The sequence below is a fragment of the Anticarsia gemmatalis genome, chromosome 7 (assembly GCF_050436995.1).
Source record: "Anticarsia gemmatalis isolate Benzon Research Colony breed Stoneville strain chromosome 7, ilAntGemm2 primary, whole genome shotgun sequence".
Lineage (NCBI taxonomy): Eukaryota > Metazoa > Arthropoda > Insecta > Lepidoptera > Erebidae > Anticarsia > Anticarsia gemmatalis.
Window position 1 is genome coordinate 8990942 of NC_134751.1, and position 18991 is coordinate 9009932.

The following is an 18991-nucleotide window of genomic DNA, read 5'->3' on the forward strand; positions in this document are numbered from 1 at the left end:
TGATCTTAGTTTTGTTTTGTTTATTTTCAAGTTGCTTTTACTCGCGACTCCGTCCGCATGGATAGATTTTTCGGAGTTAGAAACTTACTCCAAAATGTAAACTATCATTTTCATGTTACATATTATCATTATGCTAGAATGCATCAAACCCATTTAGAACTTTGCGTGAAAGAGTAACAAACATCCGTTCATCCATATTATTATTATTTCTGTAAAAGGAAAAGGAAGTAACTTTGATAGTAATTGAACATTACATAAAGAATAATTGAAATTGCGGGTGATAGGATTTGCAGTCGGTTTTAAAAAAAGTGTATTTGCTTTTTGTTGCATATAAAACTTGGTATCAGTAAACTACGTATATAAAAAGGGAAATGTTTCTGAGTATAGGTAAACCCAATTACCCACTAGAATGTCACCGGGATTACCAAGTGAGTATACCTGTAATGCTTTGCAGTGCATACTTTTCTCTGATAGTTTTTAAATAAATACGGATTGCATTTTGTTAATTTAATGTTCTCACTCATTTAACATTTTTAAACGTAACAACAAAATATTCGTGACTGATTTTCTATGCTTTATTATCTGGTTAAGATTGTATGATATTTTTTTATGATATAAAGTAGTTTTAGAAACTCCTACTACTCTTATAACTTTGAACCGCTATTTGACCTTTATTTTAGATTTGAGCATTATGGACCACATACTTTTGTAGAATCATCACTCTATTCTATCGTATGGTTAGTGGTCAACTTAGTGTCAAAGTCGTTCATGCCAATGTCAGAAGCCCGAAGCTTCTGACATGGCTTAACGACTGTTATCTTAACGTGACCTCTGAAGCACGGAGACGCTGAAATCAAATACCACTCTGCGGTCACCCATCTATAGAATTTCTGGGCCAATAGTTGCTTAACCCACCGATCGTGTACCAACCGGTGAACACAACTAGCTGTGAGCGTCATTGACTTAAAGACAGTATAACTACTGACCTATGATTGCACTGTTGACAAGCGAAGCACTCAAGATGGTAGACATTGCTGCGTGCGCGCATCACCATCTCAAACGCAGGGATCACCTTGTTGCAGGCGGCGCAGTAGCCCGTGTTGCCGAATAACCTGAGGTAAATATACTTAGTTAATATTTATACATCAAATATATGGGTAGGGGAATAAAAAAGATTTGTCTAAGGGTCTATTTAAACAATCTCTATTACAAAGGGGTAAGTAAACTTATTCTGCATATTATAATCTTTTCCCATAATAAAAAAATCTTTAGGGCATTATCAACGGTGACCAAGAAAGTAACACGGCAGCTGAACTATTGCTTGTAACTAATTTTAGAAAAAAATCTAGTAACCTGAGACCTCTTGTGTACAATGCATAATGGCTGTATAGGAAATTAAAGCAATTAAAGGTCTGCCTAGGCGTAAAGATACTTAAGACATGGTATTAATGTTATTAGCAGTACAAACCTCAAATAATCCCTCTTGCACAGAATTAGGTTGGCACGCGTGTACAGCGTGTGGCCGACCTCTCCGAGCCGGCAGTCACAGCATCCACACTTGAGACAATCCTCATGCCATAGCTGATCCAGAGCCTTCAGCAGGTACCGCTCTGTTATTACCTTGCTGCATCCAGCGCAAATCTGACAACAATAAGATAAGGTTAGAATCTTAGAATAATTTACTAATAGATTTTATTTATATTTTCTAACTTTCTTATGTAAGCTGAAAATTCAAGGAGGTTTCAATTCCCTTTCATTGCATGCAGAACGAGGAAAGTAATTAGAAAATTGTATATTATATGTATTACCTGTGGTTGTGGTGGTTGTTGCGCGGGCGCAGAAGCCGGTTGCTGCGCAGACGCAGGCAGCGGCGAGGCTCGCGCCTCCTTCGTGACATCCATGGCGAGCATGTGCGACCCCAGCGTGGGACTGCCGCCGCTCGCCTGTTGCGGCGTTCGCCTCTCGCACTACACGCAAACAAAAACAACATGAATTGTAACAACATAACTAATTTTACTATAGATCTAAGAGTAAATCATAACGTCCATCATATATCATGTGGAAAATAAAATAATAAATCCAGAACCAAACCCAAACACAAGAAAATAGTTTTCCTGTTTGAGTAATAGTCATAAGCTCCTTAGCAACAAATCAAGTTCGGTCAAATCGAAGTCCATTCACATTGAATCATAAGTCACGATACATAATCGACTCAGAGCTGGACAACTCATTCACCACATTTTATGTTACAGCATAAAGTCCAGAACCATGAAATTTATCGCCCGTAATATTTCTCGAAAAAATTAGCACAACTACTCAAGCGATTAATGAGAACGTGAAACACGACTCGACGTTTCTGAACTATAGCAAATTATGTGCCTTAAAATATCGAATAAATACAAATAAAAAAACTGTAATTGAGATCGTGTCGCCGAAAAAAGCGGCAATAAAGTCGGCGCACGGACCGCAGCGTCGTCACGGTTAATTAATATTTTAAATACAATTCAATTAAATTTGGCAACTGGTGCAGCCTCGCACTATTTTGTCGCGACAATCTCGCGCGGTTACGACTCTGCGACCTTTGTACTTTTTGTGGCCACGCACAAACTTGTTTTCTAGTACACTGAATTCGGGTATTATGAGCCAACGTGCCTGAAACAATGCTCGCTATTGTAAGGTCCGTGACGAATGGGCCGCGGCTCTTATTTTTGTGTGTTTTCGAGAGTGCGTCCGATCGCCAGCCATAAATAATAGTATTCGGATATCGACCGGAAGCATGCACACTACGACAAATAGTGTCAATGACTGTTTGTTTAATCTACAGAGGAAGTTAATCAACTTTGTTGTGAGTCGTTTGAACTTCGAGCACCGGTTAAATACGTATACCTAATCAAGTGTGTCGAATCGTTTAATTGCACATATATTATAACAATGGCTTATTGCTCTAGTGCCGATGCATTGAACATGAAATACGGCACCACTTATATTATGGCCACTTCAGCGCTCGAGTTTCATGCGCTGCGGTACACGTGCGAAACAACTAATTAGTGCTAATAACTATACTACCTACCCACTTGAAAAGAATGCAAACAAGTGCATTTCTCACTAATTACTGCCATTTATATTGTTTTTAGACAAAAACAAATAATTTTCCTGAGAAAGGATGGTTAACGAGCCATCGTAATAGCTAAAGCAATATTTACCGCCAATTAATTAATTGTTTCAACAGTAATTAAACGTAACACATTTTGATAAAGATTCGTTATATAATATAAAAATTAAGCGAGAGCTAAAAAAACACATATTTATTCGTCCTAGTTAACAGTGCACAATAATTCATTTAGTTTCACCTAGATATAAGTCAATCACCGCCTCCCAACAATAACACTCAAGTCAAATTCATTAAGCACGCTATAGTGGCGAAGTGTACAATAGAATGGTAATGCACGACCGAGGTATCGATGCGACATTTTTTGCCAAGTAGACAGGCCGTGAAGCGAGCCTTCGTGAATAATTACCGATCGGTGACAGCAACACGCTACGCCACTCGGAAAACAACCCGTGGCGAATGCAACCAGACGAGATTAGACGCAGCTGAAGCAAAAAAGCTCACGCCTTCCATTAACGGTGACTTTCGAAACGTCAATACGCACGGATTAGGATTTAACGAATGACAGCGTTGGAAAGGGAGGAAAAAACTATGCAAAAGTAAGTTCACCTGACAGTCAGCGGCTAATTGTTGAGTTATTAAAGGAAATAAAAGGTCGGTGCGTGACAGGAGCACGCTGGCCTGCAGCCGGGCAGAAATTGAAGGATGGCCGGCGCGGGCCGCGAGGGAGCCCGCATCCGGCGCACTGTACCGACGTTAATGATTAACACAGACGCGGTCCGAGACCAATTATGCGCTGCCACCACACTCCAAATTAGAAACTATTTTCGCCCATTAGTGGCCAACTTCATAATCAATTACACGTTAAAATTTCACAGCGCTGTTTCGGGAGCTCTCTGTTTGGATAATCGGAGTTTGTGGTCCCACGGCGAGCTATTACGTGGCTCTGTACGGGCCATAAAGGTTTTTGTTAGGCTTCCGGCGAATTTTAATGCACGTTTCGAATGCATTTCGGTCAGGTAACTGCATTAAGCTAAACAATTGTATCCCGCAATAATTCCCGGTGGTCCGCTGAATCATATTTTGCTACAGTCCGCTAAACGAATGTTTATTGTCGGTTTTAATTTTACCATTTGCAATATTAAATTTAAAAGACATAAGTTTAATTTTAGAAAAATGTCCAAAAAGGAACAAATCTTTCCAAAGATTATTCGAGACAGACAACACTAATAGGATTGAGTGCACTCCGCTAATCATAATTCATCAGCGAGATTAAAGAATAAGCGGCGCGATGAGGGGGATACAGGGCTACAGTAGTGGGCTCCCTCCTCCCCCGACACTCTGCCCGTCGTTCGGATGAGACGGAGAGACAATATGATTGCCACACCTGCGGAAACGACGCAAAGTAACGAGACGAGAAGCTAAATAATTCAACCAACTAGCACCGCTACGAACATTGCTCTACTCGTTTTTTTTCGTACACTAATGTGCGGAACATGAGTAATTTAATTGTTAATTAAGCCGAAATTATAAAAGAGATACAGGAACCGCGCGGTTTTATTTAAAAAAATAATTCCAAATGTAAATGTCATTTTCGTTCTGCTTTGATAATTTATGACGAGTAAAATATTAGAGCTAATTTTTAAACTTCATGAACTGTAGAAATTAAATAGACTGAAACTAACAAGATATTTTTAAAAAGAAAATATAGTATTTTGAACCAAAATTGCGAACAAAAAATTCTAAGTGGCTAACGTTACGAATTCGAAAAATGAAGTAGAGCATCCTTCGCTGCGTAGTAACAACTCTGGTACTTATTTAGCAGATTGCTTTCCTTTAAGTTGTTCTTTAATCTAGGTATGGCCGCTCGTCGGCCGCGGGAGCCGCGTCGCTTTACTTCACACCCTCCTACGTCACATCCGGTGATGGGTCTGCTCTACAAAGAGTATTCGCACGCACTTTGATATTAAACTCTTGCAACTGCAGGTGTCGTGTATTGCGCTAAGGATTCTTTTATCTCGCTTGAAAAACGTTAGCGAATTTAAGAAATAAGCAAAATCATCCTGTAATAAACAAATGAAGGTATACATACGATAGCTCTTAAAGCTTATGGTGAATCAGGACAATAAAGCGCATTAAAATAATCGGTACATTATTCCTTATCTTAGTAGCAATAAAAGACCGCGAACGAGGTGAACAGTAGACGATGGGCAATTAGAATGTGAATGTGAGGAGTATTATCAGTTGCGCGCCACAGAACGGTAACCGCGATCTCCACGCGGAATTTCGTTAATACCAACCCATATTGGATTAGCTGCGGCACCCGACCGCCGCAATAATATAACGAAATTCAAACATTAATAGGCTCAAACACAATCACGGATGGCCGCATAATCGAGTTAGCTGCTATTCGGTTAAACCCCTATCGCGTAATCTGCCCCATTGTCTGACAGTCGTTGTGCTGATCATGAGGGCCGATTATTGTGGCAATTTCGTGTTTATTGTTTTCAGGTGTCTCCTGTCACCTCAGCGTCCTACAGGAGGAGCACAATGCCGCCGAATTATCTCAATGGAGACAATCTCGTAAAATGTTACCGTGAGCGTCTGTAACATTTCCCAAACAAAGCGTCGTAATTGTTACTTGAACAAAATTACTTCAATATCTGCTCGTGACGCTATCTAATAACTGAATAGAGACGTTCCCGGAAAGCTAATCTGACCATCTAACAATAGAATAACAAAACGCAGTGGCGAATAATAAACAACGTCCCGTGGCAGTCGAAGTAAGTGATACTCAGGTGGAATATACGTCGGGGAAGTTAAAAGTTTCACCTCAGTTAGATGCAGCTGAAGGAACAAATAAGTAGATAGAAGCTGTGTCAAAACTGCCAAAAACAAAACTATAAAGTTTGCTTTATAACGGGTAGATATCGCTTTATCTATTTGAGATGTCGGACTCAATTTGGATCGGTGAACTTGTCTTTTATAACTTGCACTAGCTCCCACGCGATCTTTTGTTCATAACATCACATCTTATTACAGTTTCCGATTTCTAATCAGATCAAATTTGAATTTTAATGATTCTCTAATCGAGGCGATCGTATTAATTAAAAGCAAGTTAATAGATTAGCAATTACTTAAACATTCACTGACGTATTCATTGGAAGTTGTCTAATAGGTTTGACCAAGTTACAGTTTCAAATTAATGGTAAATAGATCGAGCGGAGCGGACCAGTTATGTCTACCTTGTATCCAGGTATTCGATGTTATAAAATTGAAAACATTTTATGAATACTTAAACGTACAAGGCGTGTAAAAGTAACTTTTGTAACGACGACGTTGTAACATCACCAATAGCAAATTCTGCTGATTTTTTATTAGATTATAAAACAAACGTCTCGTATTAATTATGAGTCGCGATGCAGTCACATCCTTATTGATCATAAAGAATCTTTGATGGCCGTTGTAAAATGTTCCAAATCGTTGTCATGATAATTTATGAAGCATGTTTATGGATGAATTTATGGCGATATCTGTCTGTTCGTCGTATACGTATTTAATACGGCGCATCCAATAGTATCCATCCCGTGATTAACGTCATGATTTCCAGCGCCGAAAATATATTTTTTCCGAGATGAGTTGTAAAGCTAAATTAGTAAACGACTCGCGCGACGAGGGGTAAAGTGAATTAAAGCAACTTGGAGCCTATTACGTGAAGTGAGTTATAAAATAAAGCCGCGGCGAGTAACTTCATACATTACAAGCCGATAACCAGACGAGACTTCTGAGACACAAACCAGTCCCTTTTAGTGAAATTGAAAACTTTTTCTGTTACTCATACCGCGGCCACGACACGGCTCCTTTTAAATCAATTGCCTTTTATAATTAACTTACTCCGTTATTGGAGTGCACTCGCTCGTTGACTCAATTAAAATTCAATCGAGATGTAAATCTATCTATTAAAGAACGAGTTTTTCTGGCAGATATAATTGAATAAAATTGTTTTCTAGATAAGTGTTGCTTACATACGGGCTTTAAGTGGAGATATCGCTTACTTAGCTATTCTTTATCTCGCCGATTAAATTATCAACACGTTCTGGTTCGCTTTATGACATCGCTGAGTTTCTTATCCTTATTTTCTACGAACACTAGGAGCATACAGCAAAAAATATTCATTATATTAGAGTAGTAGCCATTAATGAATATTAGTCGGACGACTATGCGACGGTGGGTGTTCAACAATAGAGTGTCAATTCTGACATTATGCAGCCCCCTCTAATGCAATGAAAATCCCCAATGCCTGCTAGGGAGTGCCACTTTTACCTAATTCTTATTAAACATTTATTAGATTAGACAAAAGCTATCGGAGGTAACGTTCTCGATGTTTTATTTATGATCTTTTATTCGATTGCTAGTTTCTCTCTGTTATGTTTTAAGCTGAGTGTCTGTGATATTATTGTCCGTGAGGAAATAGAACATTTCTCAGACAGAACATTTTCGCAGTTGTACACTTTTAGTTACAGCGCTCTGCATTTATAGCCTTAGATATACTCATTTCCTGTTATTTAGTGAGTTTTGTCGGCGTCGAATCGATTTAGATCAACAACTATTTTATTTATGACTGCCTTGGTTGATAATAAATATTGTTTAACTACAAGCAAATATTAAATGTACTGTTGATAAAAATTATAGATAAAAATCTTTATTTATTGAATCGAAGTCATTTATATTATTATCCAAAAACACTGCAATTTTATAAAACAATTTAAAGTTAGCAATAAGCGAAACTGATCGCATTTTCCCAACCCAGATATTATTTAATCAGAGTTATGCGACCCATTAATTAAATTACGTTAGCTAAGGGCTGGGCTGTAAGAAAATTGCTTTTATTTGTGGGGAGACATTCAATTAAACATTCATTCATTTGTGGCCATCGAGTGGCGTCCATTACCTTTAATTATAATTTGGACCGGCCGTTTAATAATTACTGGATGTGTTCCGTTCTGCGTATGCGCCGTTGCGTTCAACCGCTACTTACGAAACTATAAATGTGTGGAATTTCACTACTCATTATGATGGCTAAATTATGGTGTAGTAGGAATTGTTTCTTGCTATTATTGTTTAACCTTGCAGAATATTGATAGCATTTAATATGTTAAGGAGAGGCCTTTGAAGTCGCTTAAAAGAAACTTATTTCTATCGTTAAAGAAGTTTATAAATATCTAATACCTAAGTAAAAACAGGGCATTGTAAAAATACCAGTACCAATTTACAACTACACAGTAGTCCACGGTTGAGTTCCAAAATGTTCATTCTCGTATTATTTTCCATATAAGACAATGACGGTATCGAAGTTACAAAACTACAAGTTGACAAACATAACAAAAGAAAAGGTTTGTAGTTAGAAATAAAACAGTTTTCTATCGGCAACAAGTGGAGGATGTTGCTAATTGGAAATATAAGAACAACAGAACCTATTCTGTTATATTTCATAATTAACTAATTAAAGGTATATGCTTACATCTCTTTGCTCGTAAAATGTAGAGCTAGCTCATTAAAATAGTTTTACATCTAAATCATTGTCTATAGTAACAACATTTTTTTTAAAGTTTATCTGTGGTTGGAATTATATCGTTATTTAAATTATCTCAGTTTTTTCCCTACTGAATAGTTACCGTTCTTTTATCATGTACGCAACCGTCAATACAAATTCAACTCGCACTTGCCACTTTCGATGGCATTGCCTCTAATTTCGTAAATAAACAATTTATTACAATCCATTTCCCTTATTAACGTTTAAAAATTGCGTTTTCAAAGTAAGTATGACGTATAGTTGTGTATCCCCTTGTGATGTACACATAGGTTGTTATAATTAGTAGTAAATTCACTAAGTGAGTAGTCGACTACGCAACGTGGTGTGCGTAATTAAATCAGTCAATTAGGGTTATTAAAAAACTCAATCTAAATTAACTCACTTACAAACTAATTTAGTTTGCTTAATTAAATTATTATGTATTAATTTCAAGGAAGGCCACAATTTTCTTAATTTAATTTTATTAGTTTATGATTTTAATGAACGAATTACGCAGATACACCCATAAGGTGTAATTAATTGCAGAATACTCAAAAGAAATATTTTAACAAAGTTATTTTGATTAGAGATCTTGATTGGCTCTAAAGCCAGAATCGTTTGATAAATATTCTCTAATAAGAACATTTTATAAGAGCTAAGTAAAGTGAGGAGAACAAAATCTGATGGAAACTTCCAATAAGCTCCACATTAATTGGCATCAAAGCTTGTTGCAAGGAGCGTCTGCAGAACTTCACAACGCTCATTATACTTATTGCACTTAATTAAAAACTGTTGAGATGTTCCTAACATCGTAAACAATAGTACTTTCGTAACACCGCTAATAAACAGAATTCTGTAGCACTCACCGCACACCAAATCGTACTAATTAAAACACGAACATTCTTCACGTTGTAATTAGGGAGTAAGTAAGTTATAATATTAATGCGTTCATTATGATTAATGAGATGTTTTGGACGAAGCACGTGAGACCGAGTGAGACGGGACGCGTGTTTACAAAACGCATTCGTTTTTAAAACTGAATGAATGAGCGGCACTCTATCGGAGTGCTTCCTGCCGACTGTGATAACACCCCGCGCCGCTTAATGAGACGTCTGTTGCCTTTGTACACACTTTACCTAATTATTGCGAACATTTAATACCGACATAATAATATTGCGTATTTTAACAGCGGTATAGGTAAATGTTTCCGCCACACAACGTTAATTGCAAATAAAAAGTTCCGTTCCAAAAGTCTTGTAATTTTATATGCACTTTCACATAATTCGATCGCTCCGGAAATTATTTTGTGTCACATATTACATGTTAATGTCGTAAAACAAAAAACCCGGTTAAATATCACAAGTGGTGGGTTTTACATTAAGAATCAAATAACTGTGGTACATCGAAGTTGAAGAATCATAGTTTATTTTTGAGATTGCCCACGTGCAGTGGTAGAAAAAAGAGTAATATTATTTTTCAATTCCCATACAAAAGTGGTCGGTGCGCGGCGGCAAATTGGTTGTATTGTCAATTTGGGCAGTGCGTGCCGGGGCGCAGATGAAATGTTTATTTTCAATTTCCGCCATTTTCCCGCCGCGTCCGCCGCAGGATTAGGATGCGAAACAACTACACTATCAATGGATAACCTAGTTTTTTAAATATTTACACATACACACCTCGAATTACTTTCTATCGGAAAAATGTGCTATCAATAGAGCTTTTATGTTATATTAAATAGCTTACATAGTTAACTCGCTAGAATTTTAGTGTGGGTTGTTCATCGGCATTTTATAGCGTTTAGAAATAGAAAAACATAATAAAATACTGCAACAATATTGTTTTGAAATTAATTTGGGTAGTTATCATAATTTAGCTATTTATATGATAATTATATAAAAAAATAATAAGCTGCAAAATTTTAATGAAAAACATGAGTTAGTGCGGTTGTTAAATTATTTATAGTGCCTACTTATTTTGACTTTACATCTAAATAAATAGGCTTAATTTTATATTTTCAAAAAGATATTTAGAATATCCATCAGGATATTAGAGTGAGTTAAAGAGTGGTATATATGTAGTATATAAATAGCTCTACATAGAGACGCAAGGGACTGGTATACTAACGCGAGGCATGCATGTAAGTCTTTCAACACTTGTCTGTAGCTCGTCGTCAGTCTACGGCGGCTTTAACACGACCATTGATTCAACTATCTTGTAGAACGGTACCAACAGATTCCCGCACTAAAAATGAAAACTGTTACGGAAATACTTAGTACCAACTAATAAATTAATTTAACTAATTATCGTCCCACTGCTGGGCAAGAACTTCCTTCAGAAACAAAGCTATGCCTCAAGTACCAATAGATTATAAAAGAATCCATAATTTATTATATGAAAGTATAGACCTTGCTAGTAGTAGTATTAACAACATGATATAAAGTTGTATCACACACGACGACAACACAACCACTCACTTACGCAATATCAGAATTCCAAAGAAAAACAATGTTATTAAAACATTATCAAACATTTAATTAGTGTCACGTTGTCCCTTCGAAGTGAACGGATGTTTAGCTGAGGACAATTATGGGCTGATAATATGATATCATAATATTAGATCGTAGAGCATTGAATTTCCTACCCACTTGGGATGCTGTGTTGACATTCTTTGTAGCTGTATGTTGAATAAAGACAGTATATTATTTAACGTGTTTGATTTTAAATAAATAATAGACTCTACTCCTAAGTCTTCATTGTAAAGGTTTAAGAAGGCTTCATCGTAAAGTATAAGATTTATTAAATTACACCCTGGCATATTTTGTTAAACTATTTTTTTCCAACCTTTTTTAATTGCAAACAATAATCTATCTCTGTGGTGTAGCGCAATTCTGTACAGTCGATACTTCCGAGTATCGTGAGTTTGACATTTAAAATGTACTGCAAAAATTGTTTGCATGACGCCCGCTAGAGGCGCTGAACCGATTGTTAAACAACATTTTTCACTAGCTAGCCGATTTTCGGTAGCCGATAGTCGATTGTGGTATAAAATTGTGGTACAAATTGGTAGAGTTAAATCTGGATCAGGAAATTGCAGCAAAATTACAGTGAAATATGACTTCATCACTAGTTTTTGTACTTGAAATGAAGTTATAAAAGAAAATCGCTTATCGAATAGGCTAGGTAAAAACGCACAGCTATTAAAAAGTCGTGATGTTTATAATGAACTGTATCGATCTTCCAATAAATCACGACATAACAGTTCAGTTTGATAGCCATGAAATTCAAGTACAATTTATTCAACGATCAACAATATTTAAAGCTCAGTGTAAAGCATCGGTCGAGTCAACGGCAGTAGCGTGTAATTGTGAATGAGCGAGCGTGGAGCACGTTTCCAATAGTACATCTGACCTTTGTGAACTAAGAAGCCGATAATGTGCCGTTTTGTGAGAAAATCCTGAAAAACAAATAAAAAATCGTCTCTTACTCTCATATGAAAAGGATTAGCCAATTGAAAAGTGCTTCTTTTAAATATAATTTTCATATTTATACATATACAGCTAGCCACAAATTGTGTTTTAACATTTAACACAAACTATTACCTATGCACGAAACAGCAATATCAAAGAGTTTATCAAAGTACAATGTAATAACTAAGTCCACAATATGCATCGGAACCAAACTTAAATATTAGCACATTTTATTAGCCGACGTTTACTTAGAGCTTCCTTTGAGCTACTTTGACGTCGCCCGCGGCGTTTTCATAGATAAAGGGCATAAAGGGCTACCGGACGTCGCCACTAATATTGTACCTAAATGTGTACTTTACTTGTCTGTGATCTTTGCTTACACAGGACGTAGGGTTGTCGACAGTTAATACTCTTGTGTTCGTGCCTTTAAGTGACGGGTAATAGTGTTTTATATTTACTATTTGGTATATTTGAGAGTTAGTGCATTGTAATTATACTACGAAAACGAATTTCTTCAGCGTAATAAGAGAATTTGGAACAAGTTTGGTTTCAATATAAATATAATCTCAAAACTTAACACACATATTTTCATAGTAAAGTACTTATACCTATTAGTTAACATGTCTCACAAACAACTAGCACACGGAACATCCTTACCGTATAATGTGATGTTTACGTCGATTAAAGAGCAAAACTGTGTAATTTCCCCGACATTCAACATCAAAAGGGCTCCTAGACAATTGCATGTCATTTGTAGGAAAAGCCGCGGTCAATATTGCGCTGCTTACAATAACAACATGCAATTTGCTAAGCATAGTCAACCACGTACACACTGATTCACTATTAAACTATGATATCACATTATGACATGTGTTTTGCCTATTGTAGAGAAACAATGTTACTGTGTAATTTTCTTGCATTATCTAAGACTGGTTGAAGTACTGGTTTTAAAATAAACGGTTCTAATACTAATTTGTATGTTAAGTAACAATGACGTGAAACGCCTATTGGTATGTGCATTCAAGTAGCTGGTTGGCTTAGCAAAACACGTAAGTCTCTACATAAAATATTTTAATAATTTTGTCAACCCTACAACAATCACAAAAATAAAATGGTTGTATCATCATCCCTAAACGGCTACGTCATGATTTAACACTAGATTACAAAACATTTATCCTAACGTTTACCAGTCTTGCTAAAAATGAACATCTTTACTATTCAATTCAATGTATCCGAATTACCTTATCCAATAATTAGATATATCAATCGGTATGTCGCATGAAGAGGTGTGACATTTAGGCACACATAGTTGAAACAAATTGAATGTTGTAGGAGAGCGAGGACGTGTCGGTGAACATGCCGACGCGTTACAGGAATACCGACAGGATGGCCGCGGGCTTATTAACTCCCTCCATTAATTAAATTATTAGAAATCTCGAGCCGGACTAATTAATGAAGAATTCCAACATTTCGGTCCACCTATCGGGCTTTAATTAAAATTGACAAAGCCGCGGGCGAGCGCTCCCGCTCGCCAAATATCGCCTCTATTAATGAAATGATCACTCGAAACTAATTAAATTATGGAGGTAATGGTGCGTGCAAGTGATACCGGCCGCGGGACGACTCCGACAACTGGCTGTGTAATGTAACAACACCTCGCCGCGATACACCACTCCACTCACTACACTACACTCAGCTTTTAAACCCGATAAACTCCAATTATTGGATATGTAATTAAATTTTTTACTCAACTTTAATATTATAAAGGTTCACGTCAAAAACCACTTATTCGGCGAAAGCGTGACACGTGAAACGAACTCGATCAATATGTAGTAATTTTTTAACCGTTAACTTGATTGAGTTACCATTTTAGGTACCCGTATAATTTGAAGTGATTTCAATATCCTGTACCGAAATAAAATCATGGCGTAAGGGTACATTTAAGGTACTCGAGTATTTATTGTGAATATTAAAATAACATTTTATCAATACGGTGCCCAATTATTTTAAATCTACTTCACGTTGTAGCTAATGAGATGTCGAACAATAATAACGAGCAATTAAAACGAATCATACAAGAGAGTAATACGCACGCAGTACTACGAACTTTCGACCGTACAATAACAATTACCGTCCGTATATTATTAAACCTCTTAATGGATACCCGTTTTCCAATTAGCGTTTAATACTGTAATTGAGATCATTAATTGCTTTTAAAAGGTATTAGTTCTAGAATTTGAGTCTTGTAATGAACGAGTTACAAGAACGATTATAGGCCTCGTGTACACAGTTGATTTGAATGGAACTTTGTATGTGGCGGGCTCGGTCGTCGCCGGCGACGCGACGCTAGGCGCAGCGACATTAAAATGAGTAATTATAATAAAGCTGATATGTCCTCATAATTAACTAAGCCTGATGAAGAGTGCTTTGACGAGTGCCGCGACCGCTCAGCTGCTTAAGCGCTTTGTTTGTCTATTAAAATATTTATTTGCTCCAAAGGAAGTCGTTATATCTAAATGTAATGTAATTATTTTTACGGCTAACTGTGGCACTTAGTTGTAGATTGTTGATTGACTATAAGATAAAGTTTAATATAAAATGGATATGTAAAACTGAAAAAATACATATTTTTTTAGAAAGTTGGAGATACCTGCATTGGAAATAAAAAATTCTAAGTCAGTAACTCATTGATTAGGCGTACTAAAAATAACAATCATATTATAGACAAATAAAATACTGGCTACTGCACGATACATTCACCTTTCAGCAGGCCACGCGTTAACCGATTCCCACGCATGAAACCAGCAGCGCTTCACCGCTGAATCGCTTACAGCCGCACTAGCGCTAATTAGACGGAGTGACAACCCACTCCTGCCATAAAGCGCTGCAGATTTATCGCCACAGATTATTTATATTATGTTTATTAGGCCCCGCCCTCCGCGCCCTGCGCCCTGCTTTCCCGCTAATTGAATTGCCGGGATTTTTATACGTAACAACACCTGAGGAGTTTATTAAAGGTCATAACGTATGATGTAACCTTTAGAGTTAAGCACAGATTACACAAACTGCTTTTTTCCATCGAATAACGGTGTCGAATTAAACCTTATTTCATGAAGAAAATAAACATGTCGTTAGTATTTAAGCTGTCATGCGTCTATTTGCTGACTTGTTTAAAATTAATTAAAATCTATGTAATGAGTAGTTCGGAGAAGCAGTTAACAACACTAATTAAATCTGAGTGATAAATATCAATACCAATAGGAGTGACCTAAACACGACATAAGCAAGATCGTAATTAACATGAGACCATCATAAATCATCGTTCACAAGGAATACAAGTTATTTTGGCAATCGCACCAGTTATGATTAACAGCGTCTCCTCCCGCGCGGCACAATGATAAATTGACTACGAAAATAACTGTTATTTTATAACAGTTCCAATTCACATACTAGGCACATAAACATGACATTATTTTTTTATTTATCTGTCATGAAATTAACTTAGTTTATTAATTCGTTATTTGCTTGTTATGAGGCGTACTCAAACTGTAACGAACACTCAATAAACCATGACATAAATCTATGAGGACTAGATGTGTTAATTTTAACGCCTTGAGAAATAGCGAAGGATAAAAAATATTCCTTCTAGTTACAATAATATCCATGCGACAATTCGGAATTATTTTAACATGTGCATTGTTATCATACTACCTATTTTAGTTATTAATTAACTGAGTTATCTTGGACATAACAAACAGACAAAAACCTTGAACCGATCGCTATAATAAAGATTACAATTAACACAACATTAACTGCATATTTATATTAAAATAACGAATTGCTATTTTTGCACCTATTGTCAAGCTGTTGACCGGACAATAAAAATACACGATATAATTTTAGATGAAAAATATACACGTGGGCTTGAACTAATAAGAAGTGAAGTGAACCTTAAAATTAAGGTCTTATGGTATATTTTTGGATGATTTCTTTATTAGTAAGGTCCGCGTCCTTATCCATGAACACTGCTATCCGAAGTTGTATCTTTCGTTGATTTGTTGCTTTGGTCTGCACACAGTGTTCTGTACCTAATTAATTTTAATTGGACCGAATTGCAACACGTCTATTATATGCGACTTTTGGCCCCTTCGTTTCGTTTACATACGCTTCTTCATGTTGTTACAATCTGTGCCATTCATCTAGAAACATCTGCCAAAATCCGACACATAATTAAAAACAGTTGTTAATTAGGCGACAAATTACTTAGAGCCATTTAAATTTTATTGTATCTTTCACTGTGAAGTTCCCGCGTAACTTTAAAAAATATCCTTCGAAATAGTTTATTTTAGATGCATAAACTTTCAATGTAAACAATTGCCAGTTGAAAACTCAAGTAGGGTTAATAAATCAAGAGCTACAAAGCAATGAAATCAGTGTGTGTTCACAAAATAGTAATCCTCACATTGTTCGAAGGGCTACACACAATATTCTAACACTTGTAACAATCGCATTTAATTTTCCGCTCGTGCGCCTTTATTGGTAATCGCCTCTCTAAATTGAAACGTGAAGAAATCTCATTCGATCACGTTATGAATTAATTAGTGCATTTGTTCATTCGAAAGAAAGATTAAATAAACAGATGTACGAGATTGAAATTGCAACAAAGAACTAGACGTTATACTATTCCTAATTTATCGTCACTCACTTGCAGTTTCAACACAATGCATAGGCTGGCTATTCTATTAATACATTGTAATTATAATCCATGTCAGATTGGCATAATAGCACTGCTGCCAGCTACAAACATGGACTGACACTCGATCCCTTTACAGGAAGCCGATAATGCAAATACAGGCATGCGAAAAATCTATTATTGCTTAACCCACGCTTATTAAATCATTGTTCACATTAGTCATATGAACTGTTTACTCGTTACTCATGCTTGTCATATCTATCATAGTATTCAACAGAGCCAGCCATTTGCGTCTAACATGACAAGGGTACTGGGGGCGGTGCAAACCGGTTATAAAAAAAATCGAGCAAACACGCGCACTCTACTTGTTTAATCTCATGAGCAGGCTAATTGTCCACAGCAGTGACGATGACAGTTGGGGGTGGGGGGTGCGCGGGCGGCGGGGGCACGTGACCTGTCACTCGCAGGGAAATTAAAACATTCCGTTATTATTTTCATTTCGCGGGCTCCACGTAACGCATTGGACCCAACTGTGCGCGACTGTACTAAAAAATATTTGAACTAACAATAACAAATGTAGAGTCCATGATAGACCAACATTTTCTGTTTATTCATTGCTTGAAGCTTAACCGTTCAATTTGATTACTGATTGACTTTACCATCAGATTTTTTAATCGGAAAACAAAGCCAGTTTCCAATGAAAATTTGAATGCTGAAGTCTACTTTAATCTTTACGCAGATGAACTAACTAGTAAGAGTCCGTATCTCTGTATAATTGGAGAAGGTATTTAAAAAGTAGAGTTAATTTCCCAACTCAAACCAACGCAATTCGAAACACGATGCAAAAAAGCCACGCAACAATAATTGTTCGCAACTTGTATCCGTCTGTACTCCGCATCTCATTGAAAAAAGACGAGACTCGCAGTTATTTTGTTTTATGAGAATTTAATAAGAATCGTTTGTATTCACAATATAGGCTCGCGGCACACCGAAGGCGAAAGATGATAATAATAAAATTGTTAAACATTTTACGTACTTAAATAAACTTTTTTACTGCTGTTTGTACGGTCTTAACAACAAAGAAACAATCGAAATGCACAGTACTCTATTACAAATCAATTTTGTATCTATAGCAAAACATAACATTGGGCATATCAAATTACTTTTAACTACACGTTGCATGTTTTGTACATCTTTGACTCAGGTATAGAATATCAGACGCGTAGGTTGAGGATGCAATTAGTGCAAGTTAGTAATAAAACTTCAGAAATGCTACCTTAACGAGATCTGCACTGCTACACCTACTTGCTTGCACCCACACACTGTAATTATCTACAGTAAATACGCTATTCCTATAACAATGTTTCCTAATAACAGAGTACCAGCCAGCCACGTATTTCACAAATAAAATAAAGTAATTGATCAATCAGTGCGATGCATGCAAGTAATAGGCAGGACTACCTCGTCAGGGCCCATATCAAAGCAATATCGGCAGACGCCGGCGGCGTAGAATTTTAATAATTAAAAATCACCCCAACCATGAAGGGAGCCTACACACTGCACATTACACGTTATCATTTTTAATTAAAATTCTCGCGTCAACCACTAACTATAATGATGAAATATTTTAACATTGTTATCGCTATTTATGATTTATATTATCTACGCAATATAATTTTAATTTTAGACTGATATTGACAATACTATGCAAGTAATCGTTGTTATTTCGCGAAATTATTGTGTCAAAATATGTTTGTGAAAATATTAGCGCTCTGCAATAACAACGTAGTCAATTCATAACTTTTAACATTATCGGTACGTCAATTTTATAATCACAATCACTGTTAAAACAAATTTAATAATAAAAATATATACCAGAATAAAAAAGGATGATTAAATTGACTAAAGCACTTCAGTTGGTTTAGATAATGTCAGCTATTTCATAACTACTGCAAACAATTTTTAATTTCCATTCAGTTAAGCGCTCGTACATGCAATATAGAAAAAATAGCAAACATTCAGAGCGATTCCAATAGGCTAATCGTGAGTTATTAAACCCCTCGCGGCAACCCACCTGATCGCCTGCCAGCTATAATAGAAATACCAGGGACTTATTATTAAAATTGCTGCTAAATTGTTCCCCTCGCCCC

The 18991-nt window shown here is 36.4% G+C and overlaps 1 protein-coding gene across 1 annotated transcript in view; it reads right to left on the reverse strand.

Moving 5' to 3' along the window:
* The window catches only part of Bx (LIM domain-containing protein Beadex), a 47989-nt gene that overhangs the window by 5959 nt on the left and 23039 nt on the right, over positions 1-18991 (reverse strand). Inside the window, exons 2-4 of the mRNA XM_076115977.1 lie at positions 1809-1967; positions 1469-1641; positions 987-1112 (exon numbers count right to left, since the gene is read on the reverse strand). Of these exons, the coding sequence (XP_075972092.1) occupies positions 987-1112; positions 1469-1641; positions 1809-1967 (458 nt within the window). The remainder of the gene's footprint in view (positions 1-986; positions 1113-1468; positions 1642-1808; positions 1968-18991) is intronic.